This window comes from Macrotis lagotis, chromosome 8 (genome assembly GCF_037893015.1).
Source record: "Macrotis lagotis isolate mMagLag1 chromosome 8, bilby.v1.9.chrom.fasta, whole genome shotgun sequence".
In the NCBI taxonomy this organism is placed as follows: domain Eukaryota; kingdom Metazoa; phylum Chordata; class Mammalia; order Peramelemorphia; family Peramelidae; genus Macrotis; species Macrotis lagotis.
The window spans coordinates 194,566,874-194,580,446 of record NC_133665.1 but is presented as its reverse complement, the minus strand read 5'-3'; the positions used below and the strand labels follow the sequence as shown (position 1 = coordinate 194,580,446).

At 53.7% G+C, this 13,573-nt stretch overlaps 1 protein-coding gene across 2 annotated transcripts in view; it reads left to right on the top strand.

The window, feature by feature from the left end:
• Positions 1–147: 147 nt before the first annotated feature.
• The window catches only part of IARS1 (isoleucyl-tRNA synthetase 1), a 30,055-nt gene continuing 16,629 nt past the window's right edge, over positions 148–13,573 (top strand). The window contains exons 1-15 of one of the 2 annotated variants that reach the window (XM_074199284.1): positions 148–226; positions 667–792; positions 1,246–1,402; positions 1,679–1,798; positions 2,983–3,065; positions 3,419–3,536; positions 6,556–6,703; positions 8,061–8,148; positions 8,297–8,357; positions 9,571–9,666; positions 10,635–10,757; positions 12,360–12,451; positions 12,533–12,631; positions 13,042–13,168; positions 13,476–13,549. In XM_074199284.1, coding sequence (XP_074055385.1) covers positions 674–792; positions 1,246–1,402; positions 1,679–1,798; positions 2,983–3,065; positions 3,419–3,536; positions 6,556–6,703; positions 8,061–8,148; positions 8,297–8,357; positions 9,571–9,666; positions 10,635–10,757; positions 12,360–12,451; positions 12,533–12,631; positions 13,042–13,168; positions 13,476–13,549 — 1,505 coding nt within the window. In that variant the 5' untranslated portion in view covers positions 148–226; positions 667–673. Of the gene's footprint in view, positions 227–275; positions 793–1,245; positions 1,403–1,678; positions 1,799–2,982; positions 3,066–3,418; positions 3,537–6,555; positions 6,704–8,060; positions 8,149–8,296; positions 8,358–9,570; positions 9,667–10,634; positions 10,758–12,359; positions 12,452–12,532; positions 12,632–13,041; positions 13,169–13,475; positions 13,550–13,573 lie in introns of those variants that run through there. The other variant, XM_074199285.1, reaches the window with a different exon arrangement.

The following is a 13,573-nucleotide window of genomic DNA, read 5'->3' as shown; positions in this document are numbered from 1 at the left end:
TGTGGGGGGCGGGGCGGGGCGCGGCGGGGGGGGCGGGGCTCCCCTTCCGGAGCGCAGGGCCGCGGATCCTCCCCTCCCCGGCGCCCCACCAATCGGCTACCGCGTTGCTGCACGATCCCGGGCGCGGGCGCTGATTGGGCGCGGCGGCTCCGGGCCCTCCCTTCCGCTTCCGCTCATGCTTTCCTGCCCTTGCGTCAGCCGGGAGAGCGGCCGCGGCCGCCGCCAGGTGAGTGGGGGGCCGGGGGCGGGGGGCCGGGGCCGGGCGAGCGCCCCGCGGGGGCCCCGTGGTTCCCGGACGCCGCCGGCGCAGTGGCGAGCTCCGGGTGTGGAGACGGGCCTAGAGGAAGCGGCCAGCGACACCTGCGTGGGGGCCGCGGCGCCCGGCGCCCCCCACAGCCCGGTCACTGGCACACTCGGGGGCCTGCGCCGGGCCGGACGGGCCCGGGTCTCCGGGGGGGCCGGGCCGAGGGGCCCATCCGGACCGGCCGAGGAGCAGGAGCGCCCGGCCCGCGGCACCGCCTGCCCGGTGGCTGCTCGGCCTACCGGCCGTGGGGCCCGGGCCCCTGGAAGCGGCACCGAGGGTCGCCACCCTTTCCCAGCCGGAGGGAGCCCGCGGGGTCTCCTTCCTGGCCTCAGCAGGACCCCACGGAGCTCCTCTCCCCCCAGCGACGAGATGGTTCAGCCCGTCCCAGAAAACATCCACTTTCCTGCCGAGGAGGAGAAGGTTTTGGAGTTCTGGACCCGCTTTAACTGTTTCAAGGAATGCTTGAAGCAGTCTAGAAGCAAGCCCAGGTGAGCGGGTTTTGTGAAAGGGAAGCAGACGGCACGACGGCGTGCCCTCCGACCCAAGTGGTCCCACTCGCCCCGAGGGCCTCCAGATCCTGGCTTTCAGACCCTCCCTGAGGCCTCCCCATCCCAGACTCCCTTCCTCTCTCATCCCACTCAGGTCTCTCCCATCTTCTCATGTGCCCCCTTCAGGAGCCTGAGGTGAGAGAGCGGAGCGTGCACCACTCCACCTGCCTGGAGACATTGGCTCCCCCAAACGCAGCTTGGCAGACTCTCGCGTTGTTATTTTAAGCAGGCAGACCTTAAACTTCCCTGCCTCTCAAAAAGCTCAGTATTACTCAGTTCCACAGGATTTGTTGGGGCTTCCTAGATCCAGTCATGCCGTGACCCCGGATTTTAGTCCTGAGGTACTCTGAACTGATAGTGTGATGTCCCCTTTCTCCTCCCTGTCTTCCACAGGTTTACCTTTTACGATGGACCTCCATTTGCAACAGGACTTCCTCACTATGGCCACATTCTAGCAGGCACCATCAAGGACATCGTCACCAGATATGCTCACCAGAGTGGATTTCATGTGGACAGAAGATTTGGCTGGGATTGCCACGGCTTGCCTGTGGTAGGCTTGGCCTCGGAAGATTGGGGGGGGGGGGGCTCTGGTTTCACGCCAGTACCGGCAGCCACCCCTGGATGTCTGTCAGCAGGAAAACCTTAAGGTTTTCTGTTGGCCTCCTGGTCCCATTTTGGGGGACTCTCTGGGGCCTCTCCTGGCCCAGTGGAATGTGGGGCTCTTGAAACTCCAGAGCCTCAGTAGGGGGGACCCTTTGTGGACAAATGATAAGGAATGGGAGCCTCAGGGACCAGGCTTGATTCTCAGCATGGCTTCTCCTTTCAGGAATACGAGATCGACAAGTCCCTGGGAATCAAAGGGCCGGAGGATGTGGCCAAGATGGGCATCGCCGAGTACAATCGGCAGTGCAGAGGGATTGTCATGAGATACTCAGCCGAGTGGAAGGTATCAAGCATCGGCTTTGTGGGTAGACTCTCTCCAGTATCTGACATGTCTGAGAGACCTTGTGCCTCTGGGGACTGGCTCCCCGTTCTGGGCTATATCATCCTGGGCTCACAGAGCTAAGGGTAGTGAACCAGGTCAGGTCTTGGACATCCATCCAGAATACTCTCTGAGATGCTATGCTCCGAAAATGTTGGACATGAGCTCCTCCTGTATAGCCCCTGGCTACTCGAGTTTCCTTCTGTCTGTCAGTGAGGACTCATTATTCACACCTGGGAAAATGAGGGTGAAAAGTAAATAAAAATTTGTGGTAGATAAAGGAAAACAGACAAAAAGAGCTGGGCTTCACTGGGCCAGGAAGCCCGGGAAGACTGGCTGCCAAAGGAGGTCCCACCCAGATTTTTATGGTCCTGCCCTTATCAGAGGGCAAAAGGTGGATTCCAGTAGAGAGTGAATTCTGAGGAGGTCAGGATCCAGATTTTACATTAAACCCTGGAACATAGTAGTTGCTTTATACCTTAAGAGTAGGGAGTCTCCACCCAATTTAAACAAGATCCGCTAGTTCAGGATTCTTTTCATCTTTTTCTGCTTCACCTGGTTCTGCCACCTCCCCCACACACACTTTTTTTAAGTTTTATCTTATTTTTAATTTAAAAACTAAAACCAACATTTCCATAATAGATGGGTTCTTTTTGGAAGTTTGCACATGAACCTGTAACTCTATTAGGTACTGCTTGGTGTTCTTTTTAAACATTAGATACAAATATGCCTACGTGTAAAGTTATTCTGTACATACTTTTAGTTATCAGTTTCTCCGACTACAGTGTCTAAATTCGGTATGGATAGTAGGCAAAATAATCTCTTTGCTCAGTTCTTAAAACAGTATTGTTAATTTTATAGGGCATTCTTTTGGTTCTGTTCATCTCCTTTGTTACAGCATTTCCACATTTCTGTGAGACAGTAGTTCAGTAATGTTTCACCACAATCACGTACGTAACAACCTACTTGATCGTTCCCCAATTGAGGATGGGTGTCTCTACCCTTGTCCAGTTCTTTCTCCTGTAGCAGGAGGTCCCAGCACACCACAAGCAGTAGCTCTCTTGTAGGTAGACAGAAGGTGGAGCCTGGGGAGCTCTCCTGGAGATGATGGACACCACTCACTAATGACCTCATTCCTGCTTCACCAGGTCACTATCTCCAGGCTAGGCCGCTGGATTGACTTTGAGAATGACTATAAAACCCTGTACCCCCAGTTCATGGAGTCGGTGTGGTGAGTTAAGCCTGGCACTGTCACTCCTGGTGTGCAGGGTCATGGACTGTCAGCATGGACTTTCCCTCTTTGACCCGCTGGACCCCCTACCTCTCCCTGTCTTGCTCAGCACATGAGTTGGCACTTTGGAGCCAAATGATCTATTGGCTGCTCTCCAATGTCCATGCTCAGCTAGGCTGATTCAGACATTGCAGTGGAGAAAGATGAGGTCTGGAGTCTTGCTGCAGCAGGTTGTGCTCAGCTCTCACCTCTTGGGGCTCCACTCTCAGAATAGTCCCTCATGTTGGCTGGAGATCAGGCCTTGGCAGACTTCCCTTTTCTCGTAACATTGATGAGCTTCCTGCCTTCCCCAGGTGGGTGTTCCGGCAGCTCTATGACAAAGGGCTGGTTTACCGCGGGGTGAAGGTGATGCCCTTCTCGACGGCCTGCAACACTCCACTCTCTAACTTTGAGTCCCACCAGAACTATAAGGTAAGCCAGGGAGGACAGAAGCCAGGCAGGCAGGTCACTGGCTGTTCTCTGGGTCAGAATGGCCAAGTAGGAAAATGTCAACCCATAGCATGCTCTACAGCATGGGCTTTGGTGTTTGTAGCCTGCCTGTGTTAGGGTTCTGTCCCTTTGGTTTGAACCCATTAATCACCTTCTAGTCAGTGTCCTCTTGCATCAAGTATCTTAATGCGAGATGGCTGGGACTGATGGGTGCTGGGTGCAGAGCTGGCATCGTCAGGGTTCTTCAGCCACTTCTTAGCCTTGTCCTCAGCTCAGGGTGGCCCTGGAGAGTGTTCTCTCTAGAGAACCTGTGGGGACATGAAGACATCCCTCGATCCCAGGTCTGTCTGAGGATGTATGTATGTGGGGGGGGGTGTAGTACATTGGGGGCCTTTCTGTCTTTTAATTCCTGGGGCATATACCCAGTGATGGGATGGGGAGAGAACAGAACAGGAAGAGCTGACTATTCCTATCTACATAAAATTTCACCTAGACTGTGAATGCAGATACTACCCACAGGCCAGGCCTACCCTGGCTGTCCTAGGGACCAGAACCTGATCTGTTTCTGACCCTCCCTAGGTCACTTGGGCCCCTGTTCCCTGGGATTTGCTAGCCTGAGCTTCCCCAGGAGCTGGCACCAGGGGCATGCACCACCCTGCTTGATTCCAAGTTGCTTTTATAACCTTAGGACCAGCTAGGTATTTCTTGGCCTTCCCACGTATCCTTCAGTATTGACTTTTTCCAACTCTTACTGCCAGCCTTTGACTTGCTTAAATGGACGTTTCTTTTGTTGGTGATTCAAAATCATTTTATGATGCTTGTTGAGTTGCGTTTCCATTTATATGGAAGGGCCTCTGTCCATGGACTCTTAGGCTGCTAACCTATTGGGGAATATCTCATAAGCTTGCTGCTAGTTGTCAATTGACCATAGATTTGGGGTGTTAGATCAGAAAGCATTTATCTAAAATCAGAAACTAATGTCATGATTTGTAATGGAGAACCACTGGATGCTTTCCCTGTAAGATCAAGGGAAAACACTTAATAATTACCTAGCTGTGTGGCCTTGGGCAAGCCACTTAACCCCATTTGCCTTGCAAAATCCTTAAAAAAAAAAAAAAGATCAAGGGAAAAGAAGGATGTCTCTTACTGTCTGTACTGCTGTATGGCATCTTTTTTATTTTTTGTTTTTTTCAAGGCAATGGGGTTAAGTGACTAGTCTAAGATCATACAACCAGGTAATTATTAAGTGTCTGAGACCAAATTTGAACTCAAGTACTCCTGACTCCAAGACTGGCTGGTGTGCTATACACTGCGCCACCTAGCCACCCTGCTGTGTGGCATCTTTGATAAAAATCTGATCTCCATATGGAGTTGGGGCTGTGGATTGGTCTACCCATTGGGGACAGCCCCAGATGGTCCAAACAACCACTCCTTGTAATGATCAGCTTCGGGTGAGTACAAATGTGTCCAGACAAGTATGGTACCTGAAGGGCTAAGCCTTGAGATCGGGAGAAACCCCTACAGACTCACATGAACTGATAAGGAATAGAAGGAAGAGAGGCAGCAGCCACCAGTGGGCATTGAGTCAGGAAACATTAGGTGTCTGCCAGGGCTAGACACGACAGGGATACAACAGAAGGCCAAGCCAGTCCTCTCCTTCCAGGAGCTTATAGGCTGATGATCTTTGTACAGGAGAAGTAAGAAATAATTAACAGAGGAAACAGACTGGAACTAAGGGTTGGGAAAGGCTTCCTCTAGGAGATGAGGGTTTAGCTGGGACTTGAAGGAAGAAGATGCAGGAAGAGCTCTTGAGTGCAGAGCCAATGCATTGGGCAGTGGTCAGTGTCTGACCACCGAAGTGAAAGACCTGAAATAGACACTTCAGGTGTGGGCAGTCATGTGCATGTAGATGAGCAGGCCTTGGGAAATGAGGGAATCTTTCTTTGACATGTGACTATTTAAATGGGAGATGACATCCTTGCCCCACACCTCTCCCTGTGGACCCCTTTCCCAAGGTTTAGAACAAGTCATGGAGCAGCAGTGTCTCCTTGACCCTCAATCCTTCAGGGGTCCAGGGACCAACCTCCACCATTCACTAGCATGCCTTTGCACCTGCCTTGGATAGGCTCTCCTCTGGGGTTGATTCATTGGAGGAAATCAGACCTGGGATATGGGGATTGGAGTTCCTACCAGGATGGTGTCCTCAACTGTAGCCAAGATGTGGGGTTTCTTTTTTGGGTGATTTTTGTATAGGAGCCTTTCAAAGAGACCTTTGGATCTGTGGAGAGGCACAGGCAAGAGGGACCCTGGAGGTGAAGACTTATATGACCTTTGTCCTCTTCCTGGAGCTTCTCTCATAGAAACCCCTTGTGGCATCCTTGCCCTGTAAACTGAGGAGGTGCCGAGAGGCCTCTGATTGTTGATGAGTTGATGTCTTCACTGTAAAGGGGGCACCGCAGTCTCAGGGGGGAGGTGGTAGGGAAGTGGTCTTTGTACAAGGGCCCTTCCATAAACCAAAGGTTTCTTTAAATGAAAAGGAACCCCAGATCTTGGCTACTGCCGAGGACATGGCCTGGCAGGAGCTCCAGCCCCCACATCCCAGGAGGGAGTGAGCCCAGGAGCTGAGCTTTCTCTTTTCTGCTTCTCTGCAGCCTGGATTGTCCAACCAGTCAGGAACAAGTAGTCAAAGAGCACAGGCGATGTCTCCTGAGGCAGGGAGGCCTAGGATAAATGTCGTTAAGATTTTTGTAAAATATTTAAAAGGAAAAAAAAGCTAGCAGTTAGCTTTAATTCTTTGGAAATGCGTTTTCCTTGATGACCACAGATGGACGATACCTGACCCCCGCTTCGTTCTCTGTCATCAACTACTACACTAAGTATTTTCTGGGTTTGGTTGGGGGGAAAATATAGGATTAAAAACAAAGTACTTGAGTTTACAGGCTAGAAATTGAGACTTTTTCCCTTTCCAAGGTGATTTCTCCCTCCGTTTGCTTCATTTCAGGATGTCCAAGACCCCTCAATCTTTGTCACCTTCCCTTTGGAGGATGATGAGACTGTGTCTTTGGTTGCATGGACCACCACACCCTGGACTTTGCCCAGTAACTTGGCCCTCTGTGTGAATCCAGATCTCCAGTATGTGAAACTTCAAGGCAAGTGTGGGGGCTTCTCACCTGGCGAGCTCACCTCGCCAACAGGGAGGGGTTTGTTGGACACAGAACAGCAGCTTCTCCAAGGTGTGGGTGGGTGGCCCCTCAGGCCCATTGCAATGGGCAGCTGCTTACAGAAAGGCCTATGGCACTGCTGCCCACATGAGCTTGTGGTCACTGTCAGAGGTGTGTACTTTGCATACAGCGACTCTGACCTGTTTTACCAGTGAGGAGACTGGGGGTGATTGTGTTCAACACATGGGCTCGTTGGAGGTTGAGAAAGCTGCCCCTTGGGCTTGTGGGGGCAATCAGTCCACTAACTATTAAACACCTAAGAATGTAAGAAGGGAGTAATCTCTAATGGCCCAGAGCTTCTCCTCTGTTAACTCCCAATGCTAGCCTCCCAGGAGGATCAATACAAAGGGAAGAGAACAGTCAGTGGTAGGCCACCATTTATGAAGCTCCCTGTGCTCTCTCAGCTGGCCAACCCATTCCAGGGTTGCTCTCAGAGTTAACCTCCTCCTCAGGAGACTTTTATCGACTACTTTTGGATTTGGTTCCCTCTACTTCCCCTTCAGTCTCCCCAGGGGGCAGGTGGGGGCTCCCCTTTCCTAAGACCAAATGAAGCAGTACAGTCCCTCTGGCATGAGCCCTCTTTGAGATCAGTGCCAGCCATTGCTCAGGAAGGGAGGGGACCTCCGCCTTAGTCTTTGAGTGCTCTGCAGACCCTTGTCTAGGGCCATTCCCATAGACACACACACACACACACACACACACGAGCACACACGAGCACATATCACACGGGACCAGATACTTGATCCCATCCCATTTGATAATTTTCTCATCTCTGATGCTTATTTGCCGGTAAGGACCAATCACTTCTTTGTGGAAGATGAAAGCCAAAGGCCTCCATTCCCACTGGCTCTTAAAAGCAGACAGCCTGTGGGCCAGCCCGGGCCTGCTGCCCACCTACTATGTCAGGCTCTGACCCTACTAGCTTGTGAGCCCTACAAAGGGTCCCACCTGTGGAGGAGTTTTTAGCTTCCCCTCTTCTCTTGGTCTTGCTGATTGGAGGGCAGACTAGTCACTCTGGAAGGACCTCTGGCACAGCCTAGAAAACTGAGACACCCCCACCCCCACCCCCCAGCCTTTGGGGCTGACTACCTCAGACCTGATGGCTTTGGTCTGGGGTTGGTGGCCATCAGATGACTTGTCCTTCTCATGGCCTCTGGTTTTTCCATCCTCCCTAAACGTGCCTGGGATCCCTGCTTGGGACCAGGGGTGATCCTGGGTTTGGGGTCCTGCCCGACTGCCAATTGGGCCATTAACTGATCCTTGCTTCCCTTGGTTGGTTTCCCAGTCACTGCCACAGGAAGGATCCTGATCTTGATGGAAGCCAGACTGGCAGCCTTGTACAAGCAGGAGGGCGACTATGTGATCCTTGAGAGGTGAGTGTGGATCTGCCATCCCCTGCCTGGTGGTGTCCATCAGGAAGTTAGTGGGAGAGTCACAAAATGGGGCTTTTTTTTTTTTTAGCTTCACCATCCAGTTTTATGGTATTTTCATTTAATTGGACAATTTTCTGTTCTCTTCTAGGTTTCCTGGCATTTCTCTCAAAGGCAAGCGCTACAAGCCAATGTTTGAGTACTTTGTGAAGGTAAGATGGTGTCTGCGTCCTGCATTCCCTTTCTTCCACCCTCATTGACTTGGCCTGGAGCTAGGAGCTGAGCTCCAGCCCTCAGGCCACCGATAAGTTCCCCTAGCTTGGGCCTTGGCTTCTGGAGCTGCTCAGGAAGGGAGGGATCACCCTCTGACCAGCAGGCTTGTCAGACAGACTCAGGCCCAGGGACCCTCAGCCCCTTTGCCCTGAGCCTGAGGACAAGGCTGGGTCCTGTTTGCTCTTTTGGGGGGGGGGGGTCAGATTTTTTGTAATCGACCCATCATTGCATCATTGCACCTTCTTTATCCTCTCACCGGGGGAGGTCTCTTAACCTCTCCCCCAGCATCTGGCTGCTGAGTCCAACTCCCTCCCCCCAACTTACAGAGGAAGAAACAGAGGGGGACCCAGTAGCAGAAGTTTTCAGTCTTGGGAGGTGATACCTGCCAGTGGTAGCCACCTTTCCCGCACTTGGCTTTAGAAGATGGACTCAAGGCTGAGGGGAAGGGGGATGCAGATCTGGAGGTGTTGGGAGGCTGCTGGCTTATAGTGCAAGCTACAGTACTGGAGGGGTGGATTTGGGTGGCAAGGAGGTGCCATTAGATCTGGGGATCGAGCTCTATTCTGAACCATCACAGGGAAGGCTGTGGACGTGTGTGAGCATGTCCAGAAGCCTGACGGCTTGGGCATGGGCTGAAGGTGGATTGGAGAGGAACAGACAGAGGTGACTCAGTGGTTAGAGTGTCCAAAACCCTGGGTTCAAATATAGCCTCAATTTCTTCTTCTGTAAAGTAAGGGTCCTAGCAGCTCCACCCTCCAATGGTTGTCAAAATCTGGAGAGTTTCTATTTGTGGAGCATGTAGCACTGGGCTCCTTCCCTCCCCTCTCCTCAGGGTATACCCTCAGGGTATCTCCTATGTCTCTCATAGAAGGTTTGGGGTACACTGGACAGAAGTGCAAAGTCTCCTCCCCTGAGGGCTGCCCAAAGTGGGGGGGCAGTGGACACCTCTCCACCCTGAGTCAGCCTTGCCCAAGGCCTTTTCCTTTGGGGCTTCTGGGGCTTCCTTAGGGCATGGTTCTACATGGCCCAGTCCCTCGGGGTCTAGGTTAGGGGAAAGTGGGTTTCACAGGCATTTGGTCCTCACCAAGCTGCTGATGCTCAGGGACAGGCAGCGCCCTAACCTGGCCACATCCTTGCCCCCCATACACACAGTGTAAAGAAGACGGCGCCTTCACCGTGCTCGTGGACCACTATGTGAAGGAAGAGGAAGGCACTGGCGTTGTCCACCAGGCACCCTACTTTGGGGCTGTGAGTCCGCAGAGCCCCTGGGCTGGGTGGGGGGGCTGCCACGGGAGGCCCCCAGATATTGGCAGGTTCTCCCAGTCAGACAACTTATTGAGGGCAGGGTCTGTTCTTCTGCCCTTCAAGCTTTGCACAGCATAGGTCCCTAATCAGTTTGTTGATTAATCAACAGGCTGACAGAGACCCCCACAAGGCCTCTGGGTATCCATAGGAGGCTCTGCTGGGCCTGTGGCCTAGGGACCACTCCTCGAAGTGGGGTCTGGAAGGGTCAGACTAATGGAAAAGGTGTGAAGAGCCTCGGCATAGGAAACCGAAGAGGCCTTCAGAGGGAGTCTGGGGGCGGGGAACAGAAATTCTCTTGCCCAATACATTCCTCTCAGTTGAGATAATGGGGTGTTGACAAAGACACAGAGAAATGATCCCAGGGGAAAGGAAGGGGCTGAAATGTTGCAAGGCCCTTGAAAGAACTTTAGAAAACCAGGGCAGGGGGTTGGGTTCCAGCTGAGGCAGGGGAAGGTACTAAAGGTGGCAGAAGCCCTGAGGGGCTGCAAGTTCTACCCTGCCCAGGCCAGTTTGGGCCATGGGGTCGAGGAAGCTAGGGGCACCACAGGGGCAGGGGGAAAGCTGGAAGGCATTAGATTGATCTTGGGGAGCTCCAGTGGCTGGAGAGGCCAGGCAGGGTGAGCCCGTGAGTCTGCCCCTGGCTCATGTGTCATGTGAATATAGGAGGGTCCAGGCACAGTTCAGCCTGGGCAAGCAGGGCCCTGCCAGGGGCAGAGATCTGGTTGGCTCTCCCCGGGCTGGTCAGAGTTGGCCTTCCCAAGGTGGGCCATCCCACAGCCTGACCGACCATCCTCAGGCAGAGGGAGCATCAGACTGAAGCCCCAGTGCAAGGATGTCATGCATCCTGGTTCCTTGGGCTCCCCTCTCCTTCTCACTTGGAGAAGTTGACAGCCCAGTGTGCTCTTTTTCAGGATGATTATCGAGTCTGCATGGACTCCAACATCATCCAGAAAGATTCTGTCCCAGTTTGTCCTGTCGACGCCTCTGGCTGCTTCACATCTGAGGTCACCGATTTTGCTGGGCAGTATGTGAAGGTATGGTGGTGTTCCCAGGGGTGGGGGGGCTCCTTAATGAGAAGGCTGATGCATTTCTGGGGTCTAGAGCACCTGTCACAGTAGACTGGAAAGCCCATAACTTCTTAGTACCTGTGCTGGAGGCCTCTCTGAGAGGGGCACAAGCTCCCCAGGAAGCTTTGGGGGCAGGACTCTACAGATGACTGGCCATTCCCATGTCTTCTGTCTGCTCAGAGACATCCAGGAGACATCCTCACCTAGGAGGGCATCCATTCCCAGTGCCCTCTCCCCTCTCAGGGTCCTTGGGCTGCTCCTGGAAGCCCTGCCAGGACTCTACCTGTTAATGCCCAATTCTCCAGGCCCAAAAGTCCAGGAAGGAGATGCTCAGGCTCAGTGTCAATGTAGATAAAAAGCAAGACTGGGCAGGGGGGACAGACCCAGGGGGTCACTTGCCATTCCCTGGCAAAGCCATTTAGATGCTCTCATTCCTTTAGAGAGGAGGTGGGGAGGCATGTGGGGTGGAAGAGAGGCCTTGCTGGGTCATAAGTAGAAGTGGAGTCTGGAGGGAATGAGATTAGGCCGCCCCTCATGCTATGGGGGGCAATCAGGGAGGTTTGGCTCTGGACATGTGGACAGGAGCAGCAGGCAGATGTCAGTGGCATTGGGATCTCATCCACCCCCCCAACCCCCCTCTGCCCCAGCTTGCTTCTCCAACGAGTCCCTCCCTTCTCCTGCCCCAGTCTGGCCCACTCTCCCTCTCCTGCTCTGCTGTCCACCCTCTTCTCCTCTAGTCCACCTGTTTCTCGGGACTAGGGGTGGTCTTTGCCATTTAGCAGAGCACAGCCCCAGCCTCCAGGAGGGGCCTCCTCAGTGTCTGTGGTCTGGATGGTGGGGCCGGACAGGCTTTCAGGCAAGTGCTGAGGGCTAGTTCTGTGATGAGGGGCCAGAGGCAGACATCTGGACAGCCCCTCTGGGGAGAGCTGACTTGGGTGAGGACCCTGCAGAAGAGCCTGTGGAATTGGTCAGACAGGCAGGGAGAGAGTCCAGGACCCAGAGGGAAGAGAAGAGCTTGGGCTGCTCCTGGTGAGGGCTATTGCCAGGAAGAGCCAAATGTGAATCTAGCCTTGGACAGGGAATAGCTGTGTCCCTGGGAAAGATCACCCTGAGCTTTTGTTTCCTTATCTGTAAAATGGAGAGAATAATAGATTTCCCAGAGGGAGATTGGGGGACGGGGGGAGGGGGCTGAAGATCAAGCAGGCCATTCTATTAAGAGTCCAGGCCAGCTGTTGGAATTGGTCCAGGGTTCCCTTTCCCGGTCCCTGGGGCTGCTCAGTCACCCTGACCTGGCACCATGGAATCGTGCTCTTAGAGCCTCATATGGGGCCATCTCAGCCTCTTCCCCTCTGCTTCTTGGGCCAGGAACGACAGAAACGCCTGGTGACTGTGAGCCTCCTGGAGTGGGAGGTCATGAAGGGGACCCTGCCCAGGAGAGGAGTCACTGACTGGAAGGGGAGGGGAGGCTCCAGGCCACTCCACCAACAGCATGTGGAGCTTCCCTGGTGAAACCTTGACCTGGCAGGCCCCCTCAGGTAGGCTCTGCTCAGGATTCCTTTTGTGTCTCAGGACGCCGATAAGAACATCATCCGGGCCATCAAGGAGCAAGGCCGGCTGCTCCTCACTGGCACCGTCAGCCACAACTACCCCTTCTGCTGGAGGTGAGCCGGGCAGGAGTGGGCATAGCTCCGGCATCTTCAGTCACATTGGCAGCCTGGCTGACCTTCTATTGGCTTCCTCAGGTCTGACACACCACTGATCTACAAAGCTGTCCCGAGCTGGTTTGTAAGAGTGGAGCATATGGTGGACACGCTTCTGAAGAACAATGACCACTGTTACTGGTGAGCTTCTTCCCCAGGCCAGTGACAGGGCCTGATCGGCCGGCCAGCCAACCCCTTGTGTATCTCTGTCTCTTTTTTTTCTCTCCTCTGTCTGTCTATGATTCTCCCTGTCTGTCTGTCTCTGTCTCTGTCTCTCTCTGTCTCTCTCTCTCTCTCTCTCTCTCTCTCCTCCCCCCCTCTAGCTCTCTTTCTTGTCACTACATCTGTCACACACACACACACACACACACACACAAATGTGTGTGCCCAGAAGCAGCAAAAAGATCCATTAGAGATTTAAAGTCAGGACAAGCTTGTTGGTGGGAGTCGTCCCCTAGAGGAGTGGCTGCCTCTGGAGGTGTAGGCTCACCCCGTCCCTGGGTCCCCACCTGGTGGTGTCTCTGCCTTCATAATTTGGATTTCTTCTGCAGGGTTCCTGAGTTTGTGAGGGAAAAGCGCTTTGGGAATTGGCTTAAGGATGCCCGTGACTGGGCCATCTCCAGAAACAGATACTGGGGCACTCCAATCCCTCTGTGGGTCAGCGACGACTTTGAAGAGGTACGGCTGCAGCAAGGAGCCTCCATCCTGGGGGCCATCAGGGAGGAGCTGTAGATCGTTTCAGGTTGAGTCCTGGCAGACCAAGGCTAAGGTGGGAAGAGGAGGAAGCCCCTCTCTCCCTTGGTGGCATCCTCTGGCCTGGTCATCCGGGCCTGGTGCCAGCTCTGGCTGCACACCACCCGCCTCTCCTGGCCAAGTCCCAGCGGGCCTGAGGAGCCTTTCTTTGCAAGAGCTGTGTTCAGTGTCAGAATTTACCCCCTTGTCCTGCTTGGTGATTTCTGACGCAACACCTCTTGGTCTTGGGCAGGTGGTCTGTGTCGGGTCAATGGCAGAGCTGGAGGAATTGACAGGAGCCAAGATCTCAGATCTCCACAGGGAGAGGTCAGTGTGCAACCTTGAGTGGGC